The sequence below is a fragment of the Lactuca virosa genome, chromosome 4, assembly GCF_052849685.1.
Source record: "Lactuca virosa cultivar CGN04683 chromosome 4, Lactuca_virosa_CGN04683_v6, whole genome shotgun sequence".
Lineage (NCBI taxonomy): Eukaryota > Viridiplantae > Streptophyta > Magnoliopsida > Asterales > Asteraceae > Lactuca > Lactuca virosa.
The window spans coordinates 332869254-332884071 of NC_136429.1; the positions used below are offsets into that span (position 1 = coordinate 332869254).

The following is a 14818-nucleotide window of genomic DNA, read 5'->3' on the forward strand; positions in this document are numbered from 1 at the left end:
AATTAATTAATTCCTAATTAATTTCGAAATAATTTCTATTTAATTGATCATAACATGACAAATTAATAAACTATTTTTTCTTAAATTCTTTTGTCTTTTAATTGCTAAATTGGGTCTTAAGGGCAACCCAAAAAGTTCATGATGTCATTAGAAATATTATCAATAGTTATGACATTGGACATTCTTTCCAACAAACATAACTTTGCAAATAACCTACACATATGAGGAATCTATACCCATAAAACATAAAATTTACAAACAACTTACACATACGGGGGATCTATACCCTTCAAACATAGAGGCACACATACGAGGACTTTATTGCATCAAAACATAAGCTCATGCATATGAGGACTTTATTGCCTCAAAACATAAACTCACGTAAATAATATGTGCCTATGGAGACTCTATACTCCTAGTCGTTAAGTTACTAGATTTTGTCTAGCCATAGTAAAACAAATCATCTCGAGGTTGTTGTCAAATCAGGCAAGTCACAATTACTATCTTTGGGAAGTACCATCCCAACAGTTGTCATCACGTCCCCTTGCGGGACATGTCCGAACCTTATCGAGAAAACTATGAATGCATTCACATCACAACATAATGAAAACTCATCATGAGTAACCAAATCCAGTTTAATGATGTATACCAAATAACTTGCAATACCCTTCTAAAAATCATTTAAAAACATGGCATGCTGATATTTTAAAACATACTATTACCAATATTCCCTTTTTATCAAATCAGTAAACTTGGGGACTCAGAGACTCACACATAAAAATATTTTCACATAAAATATTTTTAATTCTATGTACCCATAAAACCCACATGTACTCACCTCTTTTAGTTAGTGAAAAGTAACTACCCATTTGGCCTCAAATCTCTAATTGATGCACTTTATCAATCTCTTGCCAAAATCCTATTCATATAACATACCATTATCTTTTGAACTTGTCCTAGGTCCTTAAGAGCATAATTATTAGTCATAATCAAAATGATCACTTAATTGATCACTAACTTTACTTGATAACTTTTTGTCACAAAACTAATTAAGCTTCATGTATATAGCATCTAGGCGACTTAATTCATTAAGCCATAAGCTAAAGTTCACATTCCTATCAATTTCACTAATTAGGGTTTATAACCCCAATTAACCAATTTAATAATTCAACCGTAGAATTCGTTAACTAAACTCATAATCATATTTCTCGTACTAATAGCAGAATCATACTGTAAATTCAAGCTTTTGTTTAAGTTCTAATAACTCTTTCAATATTTTAACTAGTTAAGCCTAATTAGCTTAATATAAAGGAAAGAAGATACCTTAATACACTTTATAGCTAAATCCTTACACCCTTTTTGTTCTTGCTTCAAGTTCTCCCTTCTTCCCGACCAAAAATCTCTAGAGCATTGCTCTGGTTCGAGTTTGAGGGAAAATGATTCCCAATTGATATGTTTTACATAAGACATATGTGAATGAACTCTGCTAGAATGGGCAACGTTCAACTACTAGATGCACCATATCTAGTTAAGTGACCATGTGTTTTGGGCAATATACATTCTTCGTGTTGTGTACAATCGTGCAACGCATCCGTTTCTGCATAGTACAATGCTCTTATTGAAATCACCTAGACGTATCGAATATCCCTTATGGACGCGCCATGTTTCCTATAGATCATCAAACCCCTTAGTTAATTTCATTCCAGCTTGCTCATTTTTCATTCCACTTTAAATGCCAAGCACTTACTCGTCTTAAGTTCGATTTTTATAAACTTTATGTCCGCACAAATGTGGGAATGAGGTTAACAACTCTATTAAATCACTTTTATTGAATGCCTACAAAACTTAATACATTAAGTCATAAAGTGAGCACTTATGATAAAATTTCTCATTTTCCCCTTTTAGCCAAAATACTCAATTCAATAACTAATTTCACTCAAATAAATATTACAAAAGCTCACTTAAACATTGAACACCTAGCAAGGTAATTATTCAATTACTTGTCCAGATTTCCTTTCTTATTATTGTTTAGATGAAAATATCCCTTTTCACTATTACTTCTCACACATATTAACTAATGGTCAATTTAGTTCCAAATGACAATGTCAATACTTTCTAATTCTCACCTGACTTGTGAGAAAGTGTTAGTCAACTGAACACTTGTTTTTTCATGCTTTTTGTCACTTTGGACCTTGTTACCATTTTGATATATTAAACACATATATTTTAATCTTCTAACACATTCCATTCATTTCTTATTCTTAATAAACATTCAAATTTTCTGGAAGTTACACCTCCCTTGTTTTGCATACACCACACTGGGATGATGAATCACTTGAGCGATTTTGGGAAGCCATTATACAAAATCGTGATGCTTTGAGAAGAAAAAAAGAAGAAATAAGGGAAAGTGAGTATAGATCTACGTAAGGGTTCAATTTAATCTAAATCTTTGCTAAATGTGATCATATATGGAAGTCACATTAGATTTTTGCCCGGTCAGCATGTGAGAAACATGAAAAACATGAAATAAACCGGCTGATTTGTTAAATTTGCATCAAAATTATCCTAAATTTTTTGGAATGAAAAACATTTACCTCTCTCCTCTACAAGAACTCACCGAATTGGCTTACCGAACTCGTCATAACAAGCTTGAATACGTATGTCTGAAGGTAACTCAACAAATATCGAGCTCCCGATAAAGCCACTCCTCACAGCCTTACATATATACATATCCAACATAATTTGTTATAAGGCTTAGCGAAGTGGTTCACTAAACCACTCGCTACCGGCCTCGCTAAAAAGTCGCTACACCGCCCCCTGCTTTATATTACCAAACTCGTCAGGGATAGCTCTCCATGGAGCTAGCGATAGGAGAGAGAAGATATAAAGTGCATAACTGACTTCTTATTGACTGTAGCCTTTTTCTTTTATATTTTTTAATTTATTTTTATAAAATAAAACTTATTAAAATAACAAACCCCCACTCCTTATCTTTTTACAACTTAAGTGTTACCATTTCATTTAGCCTACATGGCTTTAAAAAATCCTATATGGTTTCAAAAAATATTAGGTCATCCGTTATACATTTAACGAGCCACGAACCACAATCACCATCACGAACAACGAATGAGTGTTGGTGTGCATAAGAACATCATGAACGAAAATCAGAGAGGAAAAAAGAGAGACACTGAGAGAGAAGAAGGAGGGGATTGGTCGTGGTCCTTCGTCCTCCCCACCACAAATCACCACGACCACGAAAGTCCGGGCTGGTGTGCACGGACAACGCTCGTGGTCATGTAGACTACGAGCCCCTTCGTTGCCGGTATACCAGACGGCCTTATGCGCAAAGTGTTAAGGTGCATTCAGCCTAAATGATCCTCTTGTATTTATAGACGTCCGTGTAGATGGAACTAAATCTATAAATTTAACGAATAAAGGTTAGATACGGAAGCTATAAAGAAAAAAATAAAAATAAATAAAGAGCAAATCGGTAAAATAATTGGGTATAAATATCTACCCATTTCCATCCAAAGAGTCGCACCAAATTGTAGAATTAGGGTTTTGAATTCGGTGGGTGAGAGAGACAAAGAGGCAGAGATCAGGGAGCCATGGGTGGCGGAAATGCTCAGAAATCCAAGATGGCCCGTGAGAAGAACTTGGAGAAGGCCAAAGCTGCCGGAAAAGGTACGTATTTACCCAAATACCCTTCCCCGATCCCCCTTTTCTTCCGATCGGTGAAACATATGGCAACCTAATCTATGATCCTGCTATGTCATGACGCCTATGCTTTGATCTCTGTAATCGACTGATTATCTATGTTATCTTTCGCAGGAAGTCAGCTTGAAGCCAACAAAAAAGCTATGAACATCCAGGTTTGGTCTTAATCTGTTGAATCATCAACAATCATTTTATTATATGAGTACAAAACTATCAAACATTAGCTAAAACAATCGTATTTTGATGATCGGTTCTGTGATGGCTCGTAAATCGTCTGTTTGGGGATTCTATTGGACATGCCAATAACGCGTCATTTTCATTTAGAAAATCGGTAGTTCTTTGTGGTACGACTTTCAGATAGGATCTATCTAGTTCTGTACGACTTTCACACACGACCTTCGTAGTGCTCTTTTAGATCCGTCGATATTTGTCACAGATTTTGATGAAATAATCGCTGCCAGTTGCTTATCTGTTAAACTGTTTGGTGTCAAACGATTTACTCTTTAACTTCATATATTCAGAAGATCCTAGGTACGCAAATGATGTCCTTTTCTTTGAATTTACAACAAAATTCATGTCGAATTTGCATTTGGAAACTCTAGGCAGGTTCTAGGGAGTGTAATTCTCTTCTAGGGTGAGGGGTTTGATTATTAGTGGGAATCCGTTGATGTGGTTATTGTCAGGAAAATTGCAAAAGGAAGCTGTTTCTTTGTTCTTTAGAAGCTATTCTAAGATCATCCAAAATAACCAGGTTTAGGTTCTGTTGAGCTTTTGGCTTATTGCTTAGCAATATTTACACCACTTTTTAATGTGAAGGAAAGAAACCCTCTCATCCTCATCACAAAAAACAGCCATTGAACGCTTGTCAAGTGGGCAAGCGCCAAGTTACTAGAATGTCCTTGAATTTCTACATATTTACAAGATTAACATTAAAAGGTAATAGTTTTAACTAACTTATTGGGGCTTATGAATGTGGTTTGAATGGATATTTCAGTGCAAGGTGTGCATGCAAACTTTCATTTGCACAACATCTGAGGTGAAATGCAGGGAACATGCAGAAGCAAAACATCCTAAAGCTGACGTGTTGGCTTGTTTCCCTCATCTCAAGAAATGAAAAGGAAAGAAGGTTTTAAAGTGTGGTTGGTTGGTTGGTTACTGTGAATTTGTGGTTGAATGAATGACAGTAGTATATGTCTATAATATGAATATCATCATGTCTGTGTTGTTGCATCTTATGTTTCAGAAATGACAACTGCTTCCAATTGCATATTCATCTATAATGTTTTTGCATCAAATTACTACCTACAACTCTCGTCAATTCTCAAAATCTACTTGTGTTCAAGTTTACTAAACAATTGCTTAAGGATTAAACACATTTTTTATGAGAAGGTTAGTAAGGTAATTCTATCATAATAGAAGATACTTTCAGAAAATGTCACAAAATGATCACCGATAAATAACCCTCAATTTTATGTTCATGTAGCTGTTTTGTCCTAGTTATGATCTACCAGATATGATCACAATGGGTGCTTGAAATCCACTCTAATAATGTAGTTAAACATAAAAATTGTACTGGTCTATTTTTAGATAAGATATAATTAAATAAGTGACTTAAGAACAAATTAAGAGTCGTTGAAAGCCACTTTAAATAAGTGACTTATTGTTTGACATTAGAGTAGACCTTTGAAGGCGGTAGGACATTAGATTTGACTTCTCTTTCATGATATACAAGTATTCTCGATGTCAATAAGCAATGTGTCCGAATAATTAGTAGATAAATACTAAAAATATAATTTTATAAAATATCCAGTTATGTATATCATGTAAACTCTCGTTTTAGATGTCGATCTATAGTAGTCCAACTAGCAGTGAAAAGTTAAAAAGATGAGACTCATTAACGAATAGGTACAATTAGAATCGAGTCATACATTAATATACATGGTACTCTCTAAGGGTTACTCATATATTTTATTTTAAACCGTGTACCATACCAATTAGAATTATACAAAAAAAATTCTACCAGTATTCAATATCAAAGAATATGAATCACTCAAGTTTCTGATGTATTATTTGATGAACAAAAGCAACTATAAATAACTTACATGACATGTTAATTGAAAAGCTAAACAGACATAACTCATGACTCCTTAAAACCAAGACAAACCAAAGCCCAATTATTTAACGGACCAAAACAAAAGACAAGCCCACTTCAAATCCTTGAAACGGGGTTTACCCTTTAGTTTAACCATTCAAATCTTCAACTCCAAGCAGCTTCTTCATTTTTTCAAACACATCTAACTTTACCGGTTTGGTCATGACATCAGCCACCTGGTCAGATGGGTCAGACGAAGGGCAAAATGACAGCAGCACCTTTCCTTTATTTACTAAGTTCCTCAAGTAATGAGACTGCACATCGATGTGCTTGGTCCTTCTGTGTAGAACATGATTCTTCGACAGCTTGATAGTAGAGTTATTGTCACAATGAATCTCAATGGTACCAATCTCTTCATTACTTATTTCTTCCAACAATCCTATGAGCCAAACACAGTGACATGCACACGCTGTAGCAGCCACGTACTCGGCTTCGGTAGACGAAAGCGTAACAATATCTTGTTTCTTAGAACTCCAACATATTGATGTGTTGCTCAGAATGCATGCATACTCGGACGTGCTTTTTCTATCTTCCACATCACGTGCATAGTCATTGTCCGTATAAACCTTCAACTTTGCTGCATGATTTCGAACATAAAATAACCCAAACCCGTAGGTTCCCTTGACATATCTTAGAATTCTCTTAGCCAATGTCATGTGTTCTTCACGAGGATCAGCCATGAATATGGAAATAAAGCAAATTGCATACATAAGGTCTGGTCTCGTGACCGTGAGGTACATGAGACTTCCCACCAAGCTTTTATACTCTGTTTCGTTCACCTTGCTTCCTTTCCCGCCTTCGTGGTTGCAGTTCTAGGAACTATAGGGTTTTACCGCATTACATTCCCACACGTGAAATCGTACTTGCAGTTCCTTGGCATACTTCTTTTGGCACATGCTTATCCCAACAGTGTCTTGAATCACCTCCAAACCTAAGAAATATTTCATAGCACCCAAGTCTGTCATTTTGAACTCCTGCATCATTGACTCTTTAAACTTTCTACACATCACCTCATTATCACCTGAATAAATTAGGCCGTCTACGTACAAACTCACAATCACCACTCCTTTTGTTGTTTTCTTAACACAAAGAGTATGATCATAATGACTCTTTTCAAAACCTTCCCTCATGAAGTAGTTTTCAATGCGGTTGAACCATACACGAGGTGCTTGTTTTAAACCATAAAGAGCCCTCTTTAATCTACACACCTTGAGTTCTTCTTGTGAAAACCGTCAAATTTCGGTCAAGGCAAAGTCAAACTAAGTCAACAAGTCAAACCGGTCAACTCCCTTAACCCTTGTATGTTAGGGTTTACGTTATGTAATAACTGTACAATTCGCTACTTTAATGAGAAAACATCATTTGGAAAATTTGTGTGTTTGATTTTCCTTAGCCTTTACAGTGCTAAACAACATTGGAAATTTAATAAACCCTACTCAAGATTACTTGACGCTAATAGGATCAAAACTCATACACTACGATATAAATTGACGTTAATAGCAACATAGTATAGTACAACGTTATAACTATAATCCAATTAAATTATGATACCATATTAAAATCAAATCAAAGTATAATGCTCTAATTAAATTAAAAGAATCAAACTTGAATGCTATAATTAAACTTCAAATCAAAGTAGATTGTTATAATCAAATAATAACCTATCTTTTATAAAACTCTATTTTTATAAACTTTACATTAAATTTTATAAAACTCTTATATTAATTATGTAAAAGATTCTTGTGTTAGTGGGAAATTATGAAGACCACCAAAAGCAAAAAGATTATTCCCATGGTCTCCCACTCACACCTCCCATCCACTTTCCTTTCCTTTTTCTCCCAACACATTATTCTCTTCACCACTTAAACCTTCTCTATTCTTTCTCTCACTCTCAATCTCGAAATTCATCCAAGAAATACTCATATTCCAGCCAAGAACAATCTATTATACTCCAATCTTCATCCCTCTTGAAGCATTCAACAAGGTATGCTGTTAAAAGTTTCAAATTCATACAAGAAACAAATTAAATCCACCAAACTATCTAAAACTCATTTTATGCATAAACCTGATTTTTCTCATAATCCCATCAATAAAATAAGAAGTTCTGGAAATTTTCAGAAAATAACTTATTTTTATTGAATTACTATAATTATTGCAATAAAGTAGGACAATAATTCACATAAAATACTTTTTGCATTCAATAAATTCTGAGAAAAATTCTGGGATGACCTATATATTGATTAAACATAATTTATGAAGTTTCATGCATTTATATTACTGTTTACTATTATTTATGATTTTATTGATTAATTAATAATGAAATATATAAAAAATACTTCCCATAGTCACAAATATCCGAAACTTATACAATGGGCTCTATATCATGTTATAAAACTATGGTTAATTTTACAGAATTTTTGGGAATCATTTATTATTTTTCCCGGATTTTGTTGTTGTTTAATCATTAAAGTATTAAATAAATACTAAAACAGTTCAGAAAAATATAAAATTTTTACAGTAATTAATATTATATGAAATAATGATTTCCTAATAATATCATAATTTTTCAATACTGTTTACTATTTAAAACCATTTTCCTAAGTATTTAAGCATGTAAAAAATGCATTTTAATGATTGTTTCATATAAATAATTGTTAAAATCTGTAAATAATTATAATTGGGCAAGTTATTATTTTAATAAGAAATTATTAAAATCTGGTCTAAATTGAAAATATAAATTAATTATGCAAAGTATTTAATTCAATTTAAAATTCATTTAACAAATGAATACCTTAATATTCTAATCAAAATGAGTTATTGTTAATTCATCTAATATAAGAATATGTGTCTAATTATTTGTATTAATACTCCATTCTCGTTTAGCAGTTCCTAAACCAAAACTATTAATTATATTAGGTTGTACGTCATTTTGACCCGAACCGTGTATCGTACGACACACGCATTTCGTTTTGGGACTAATGTGAGTAATCTACCCCATATTTTATAATTTTCAATACTTTTGGGGTGTATCATGTGGTTCTAATATGTTCCAACTTCATTTTATTGTTTTATCACAATTGAGACATTGTTGGGACATTTATACGTGAGTCATTAATTGTATAATTATAGTTTGTTTACGCTACATGTACTTGTAGTGCATTACCATTTTTAGTCTAATCTCCATGACTATGCCCATATTCTTGAGGTACGTTATGGACAATAATAGCGTTATTGGGTTGACCACCCCGTCTTGGGACGCTAAGGTGATTGATCGCACGTGGTTGAGTGTGTTTGATGATTAGATGCTCCATCCTATATATATATATATATATATATATATATATATATATATATATATATATATATATATATATATATATATATATACACACATGTATATATAGGGTGAGGACTTATTGTTGTTGTTATCATTTGTTAATCAATTTTTGATTTATAAACCGTTATCTCAAATACAATTGTTTGCCGACTTCAAAAGAAAACAAATTTCAAATTATAAATGTTTCAACTTCACAATTTTCTCTACTAAAATTAGATTACTCACCAACTCTCATAGTTGACCTGTTTTTACCCATGATGCAGATTTGAAGAATGAAGTTGATGAAAAATAGGTTGTGCCTTAGAAATCCATAAGACTATTTAAATTTGATGTAATAAATGTTGTTCGTATTTGGATTTGTATTTGTATGTTGTGGATCTTGTTTGCATACTTAGTACTTAATTGAATCTAATCATATTATAACATAGTTGTCATGAGACTTTGAACAATATATCACGCCTTGATCGATTCCGACAAGGATCGGGGTGTGACAGATTGGTATCAGAGCCCTTGACTATAGGGAATTAGGTTAATTGCCTTGACCTAGTCTATAGCCTCTAGGGTCCTCTCGTATGCTAGTTTATAAAATGCACACACAACTGCATGCAATTCACACTTAGAAAATCCTAGGAATACCTTTGTGTGTTAATTGCTCCCTTAAGTGCATACGTATTACTCCTGACACTTATATGTGTGCATACACTGGTGAATATTCTCCTCTTTCTCTGAAAATCACACACATATTCAAGTGGTTTTAAAAAAAAATGTATATACATATATATTCCTTAGAGCTCATAGGAAATTCAAAGTCATCCACTCTAGTTGGGTAGGATCATAGTAATGGACGCGTAGTAACTGGAAGGGGGAGGTGCCGGTAGCCTGAAAGTCCTGACTAGGCAAGCATTCGTATACATCCCAATCAACCGAGGGACCAGTTTGCTTATCTGGGGACCAAAGGCGAGAGTTCCCAAACCTATAGGCCAAAGCGCGTCATTCACATTACTTTTGAGCCATCAAAATACCCAACCTTATCAAACGTATCCGAAAGGATACACTCCAAAATGGCCAACTCATTGGACTATTAAGTTCCCTAATGGGCCTAGTAGTGGGAAAGACATGTGAAAACTTAGTTTTGTGGGGGCCCACGCAAGTGCTACATGTTTCACATTTAGTAACCATGGAAAGCCCAAAAGGTGCCCAACACTCCTAACCATGGCCCAACAAGTGTTTTACAATTATTTTACCCAACAATGTCTAAAAACTTTATTTCCATAATCAATTTACAAATAACTCACAAATCCATATGCGTGTTTCTCGTAGATGGCATTACGACCCCCATACGCTGCTCGCAACAACCGAAGGCTAGCTGCCCTTATCGCCAAGGAGGTAGCAAACGTCATCCCAACAATTGCAACCCAACTTCATTCTCTTCAGCCACAAGCTCCAGCAACCACTCCTCGTTGCTCGTTCAAGCACTTTCGTAACTGCAATCCGCCTTACTTCAAAGGCATCGATGGTGCCACCGCACTCCTCACATGGATTGAAGAAATGGAGAGTACTGTCATCCATAGCGAGTGTCCTGAGGACCTGATGGTCCGTCATGCTACAGGGTGCCTCCAAGGTCATGCTCTATGGGAGAGGTTGTTGCCTTGGGAATGACCTGGTCAAAACTAAAGGAACGCATGATGGAGAAGTTATGCCCTGACAGTGAATTGCAAACTCTCGAGGATGAATTCTGGAATCTGAAACAGGTGGGAGGCGACAACGCGACCTACACCAATAGATTCCATGATCTCTCGAGACTCCTACCTCACATGGTTCAACTTATGAAAACTGCGATACGTCGCTACATCAAAGGGTTACCACGCCAGATCCATGATTCGGTGACCAGCAGCAGGCCATCTACCCTAGAATCCGCCATTGAAATAGCAGGTCAACTCAACGAGGACAATATGAACGATGGTGTCCTCCCACGCAAGGGTTCAAAGATGTCAACTGAAAAGCCGACCCCTGAGACCCCCCTAATTGTAAAGTCCGAGTCCTCCCACCGACATGACAAAAAGAAGCGGAAAAGTCATCACCACAACCATGCTGTTATTACCCCTGGTACTCCTATCACCCAAGTCACCCCACAAGCCCAACCGAATAAAAAGCCGTATACCGGACCTCACCCCCTCTGTAACCACTGTAACTATCACCATATGACCACCAGCCCGTGTCGCCTCTGTACGAATTGTGGTCGCTATGGCCACTTGGCGGACACATGTCGTGCACCAAAAACTCAGCGACCACTCTATCTACCCTCAAATCAGCAAACACAAACCCGATATCCAACTGGAACATGCTTCAACTGTGGTGACCCCACCCATTTCAGAAACGCGTGTCCTAGGCTAGTCAATATCATCAACACCCAAGCCCAGGCAAATCCAACAATGCAGGTTCCAGCTCCCAAAGGCCGAGCCTTTGTCATTACAGCAACCCAAGCAAAGACCGATAACAAGGTCGTAAATGGTACGTTTCTCATAAATGACTGCTACGCGTCAGTACTTTTTGATTCAGGTGCCGATAAAAGTTTTGTGTCTTTGGAATTTGAGCCCATACATCACACATCTCGCACGATTCTTGATGAGTACTTTACCGTAGAAGTCGCCGATGGAAAATACGTTTCACTCAATGCAGTCATCCAAGATTACACTTTCGATTTTTGCGGTCATAAATTTTCTGTCAATTTAGTTCCTATGGAACTTGGTAGCTTCGACATCATCGTAGGAATGTATTGGCTATCCCAAAACCATGCTGAAATAGTATGTTACGATAAGTTCATTCGTATTCCTCTCGCCGACGGTCAAAGTCTTCGTATTTATGGCGAGACTCATTCGAAAAAGCTTAGTCTTATGTCATGTACTCAAGCTCGATCATATCTACGAAAAGAATATATGGCTTTCTTAGCCCATGTGGTGGAAACAAAGGTCAAAGAAAAGAAGATCGAAGATATTCAGGGTAGACTCATTAGGATCAACAGTCTAATAAAATTTTAATTACACATAACTGGGGGCATGTCGAGTGAATCTTAGGAGTGGATCAGACATGGAACAAATCACAAGATTATAATCAAGTTATTCCTACTAAATTCATAAGTCTATTTATATAGACCTCTGGTATAGAGTCGTCAGCGTAGTCGTGTCGGCAATCTAGAACATAGCTAAATACATAATACAAACTATAATACTCAAATTATACAAAATTTTCTGCATTAAAAATCAATAGACAAACACAATGAAACTAAAAAGGGTATCAAACCATCAAGAGAAAAACACATACAATGTAGATTAAAATCCATTAATTATAACAAAATGGCTAAAAGAAAAGGTAAGGACTAAGGATTGTTAAGTCTTCTCTTCTTATAAATAGCTTTGAAGCAAGCTTGCCTAAGCTTCTTTGTTCTTTCTGTCAATTCCATACCTGGCAATTTCTCCATCATCTTATTGTGCCCTTCTAACGTCTCTATCTCCTCCTTTAATCCCAACTCCTAGTTTTTTTTAAAAAAAAGGTAGATGCAATATATTTTTCGTGTGAGTTCACAAAATTTACAATGAGTTAAGTTTATATAAATATAAATCAGGAAATCGTAGTAAATCAATTGATTTGATGTGGAATATGCCTAGGGCCATTGTTTATGTTATAAAGAAACTAATAATTAAAATTTTAGAAAATACCAAAACTACTTTGGTTACCAAGTGCAAGCATGCATGCATGAGTAATGTATAGAAGGTTATTATTGTAATTTACCTTGGCATTTTGAATGAGGGATTGTAGGCTCGTAAGTTTTCTATGAGGCCATCTGTTTATGTTTAGCTCTCTGCATCTTTTCTTCAACAATGTTAACCCTATCCCTAGTTCGTTTGCTGCCATGATTATCGGCATCTCAAAGTACTTCTCTATCTCTTCAAACTCCAATGGTCTCAATCTCTTTGCCACCTTCCGGCCACCGTGATCAGTGGTGGCAGCACTAGAACTACATGTAGCCTCACCACCGGATTTACAGTCTTCACTGAAACTAACCAATGGTAAATTACCATCCTCCCAACAATCCCATAAGCTTATGTCTTTAAGGGGATCAAAATCGTGAAACTCATTTCTAGAAATGATGTTTTGATCTTTGTTAAGTACTGTGGAAACGTTCTGATCGAGCACTTCATGCAATTTTTCCGACAACTCGTAATCACGATGGTCGAGCATGTCACCACTGCAAAAATCCAAAAAAAAAAAAAAAAAAAAAAAAAAAACTCAAGATAATCAAATCCAACACGATGAAAGATTCTTTTTGATCACTACAAATCCAAACCATGTTTTGATCAATGTCGACAAAATCACTTTTCTGTGCGAAAGATGGTGTAATGAGTGACGTTTATATATACCTGAAAAGATCTTGATGATCAAAGTATTGAAACCAATCGAGGTCATCTATGTGGTTTTGGTGATCTGCAGGTGGATCCATTTGTGAGGGAGAAGTTAAAAGTCGCGATAAGAATGTGATGATTTATATAAGTGAAGTGGGAGAAGTAATTAATAGCAAGTTGTGGGAATGCAACAAAACAAGTTAAGCACTTCTGAAAAAATTGATAAATGATTTCGGTAACACTCGCGGAATATAAACTAGTGAAAATTACAAACGAAATTGAATATATATAGTCTATGATGTTATGGTTATTGTGTATCTAACAAATGAAGAAGAAAATGAATATATATATTCTTTGAGCCGTAACCTTCTTCTTCAATTCACACACATATATGTATATGTTGCTGAAAATTATGACTTGTGTGCCTCATGCATTTAATGCATCACATGCCTACTGCATATTCTTGAATTTGAAGCTACGTACCAGTTTCCAATTTCCCCACTAGCACACTTTTCATTAGAAAGTACTCCAAGTCTTCACACATGCAAATTATGACTTGTGTGTCGCTATAGGTATGTCGTTGGCCCTTGTTAAAAACCTATAGCGACAACAAGTCATCGTAATAGATTAAACCTGTGGTGACAACGAGTCGTCGCTATAGGTAACAAATAAAACTATATTTTAACCCCGAAGATATGATTGACAAAATCTATCCGACGAGACCCTCGTGATACCTCGTGACGAAATTGAAATCAACGAGAGTCTCCACTTCGTGGAAGAACCGGTAGAAATCATGGATCGAGAGATCAAAAGAACAAAGCAAAGTCGTATTCCCATTGTGAAGGTCCGTTGGAACGCTAAACGAGGACCCGAATTCACCTGGGAACGCGAGGATCAGATGAAACAAAAGTATCCACATCTCTTCCCAAACTCTCGAAATCCCAGTCAAAATGAAAATTTCGGGACGAAATTCCTTCTAACGGGGGGATGATGTGACAACCGTCAAATTTCGGTCAAGGCAAAGTCAAACTAAGTCAACAAGTCAAACCGGTCAACTCCCTTAACCCTTGTATGTTAGGGTTTACGTTATGTAATAACTGTACAATTCGCTACTTTAATGAGAAAACATCATTTGGAAAATTCGTGTGTTTGATTTTCCTTAGCCTTTACAGTGCTAAACAACATTGGAAATTTAATAAACCCTACTCAAGA

General features: G+C 35.6%; 2 protein-coding genes across 2 annotated transcripts; one reads left to right on the forward strand and one right to left on the reverse strand.

Annotated features, from left to right (window-relative positions):
• Positions 1–3516: 3516 nt before the first annotated feature.
• On the forward strand, positions 3517–4990 carry LOC145108561 (uncharacterized protein At2g23090). The gene is made up of 3 exons (XM_079045595.1): positions 3517–3684; positions 3832–3872; positions 4712–4990. Exons 1-3 carry the CDS (start codon positions 3609–3611, stop codon positions 4829–4831), a joined length of 237 nt encoding a protein of 78 aa, XP_078901721.1. The 5' UTR covers positions 3517–3608; the 3' UTR covers positions 4832–4990.
• Positions 4991–5958: 968 nt separating this feature from the next.
• LOC145106141 (secreted RxLR effector protein 161-like) lies at positions 5959–6549 on the reverse strand. The gene has a single exon (XM_079043170.1). It carries the CDS (start codon positions 6547–6549, stop codon positions 5959–5961), a length of 591 nt encoding a protein of 196 aa, XP_078899296.1.
• Between the last annotated feature and the right edge of the window lie 8269 nt (positions 6550–14818).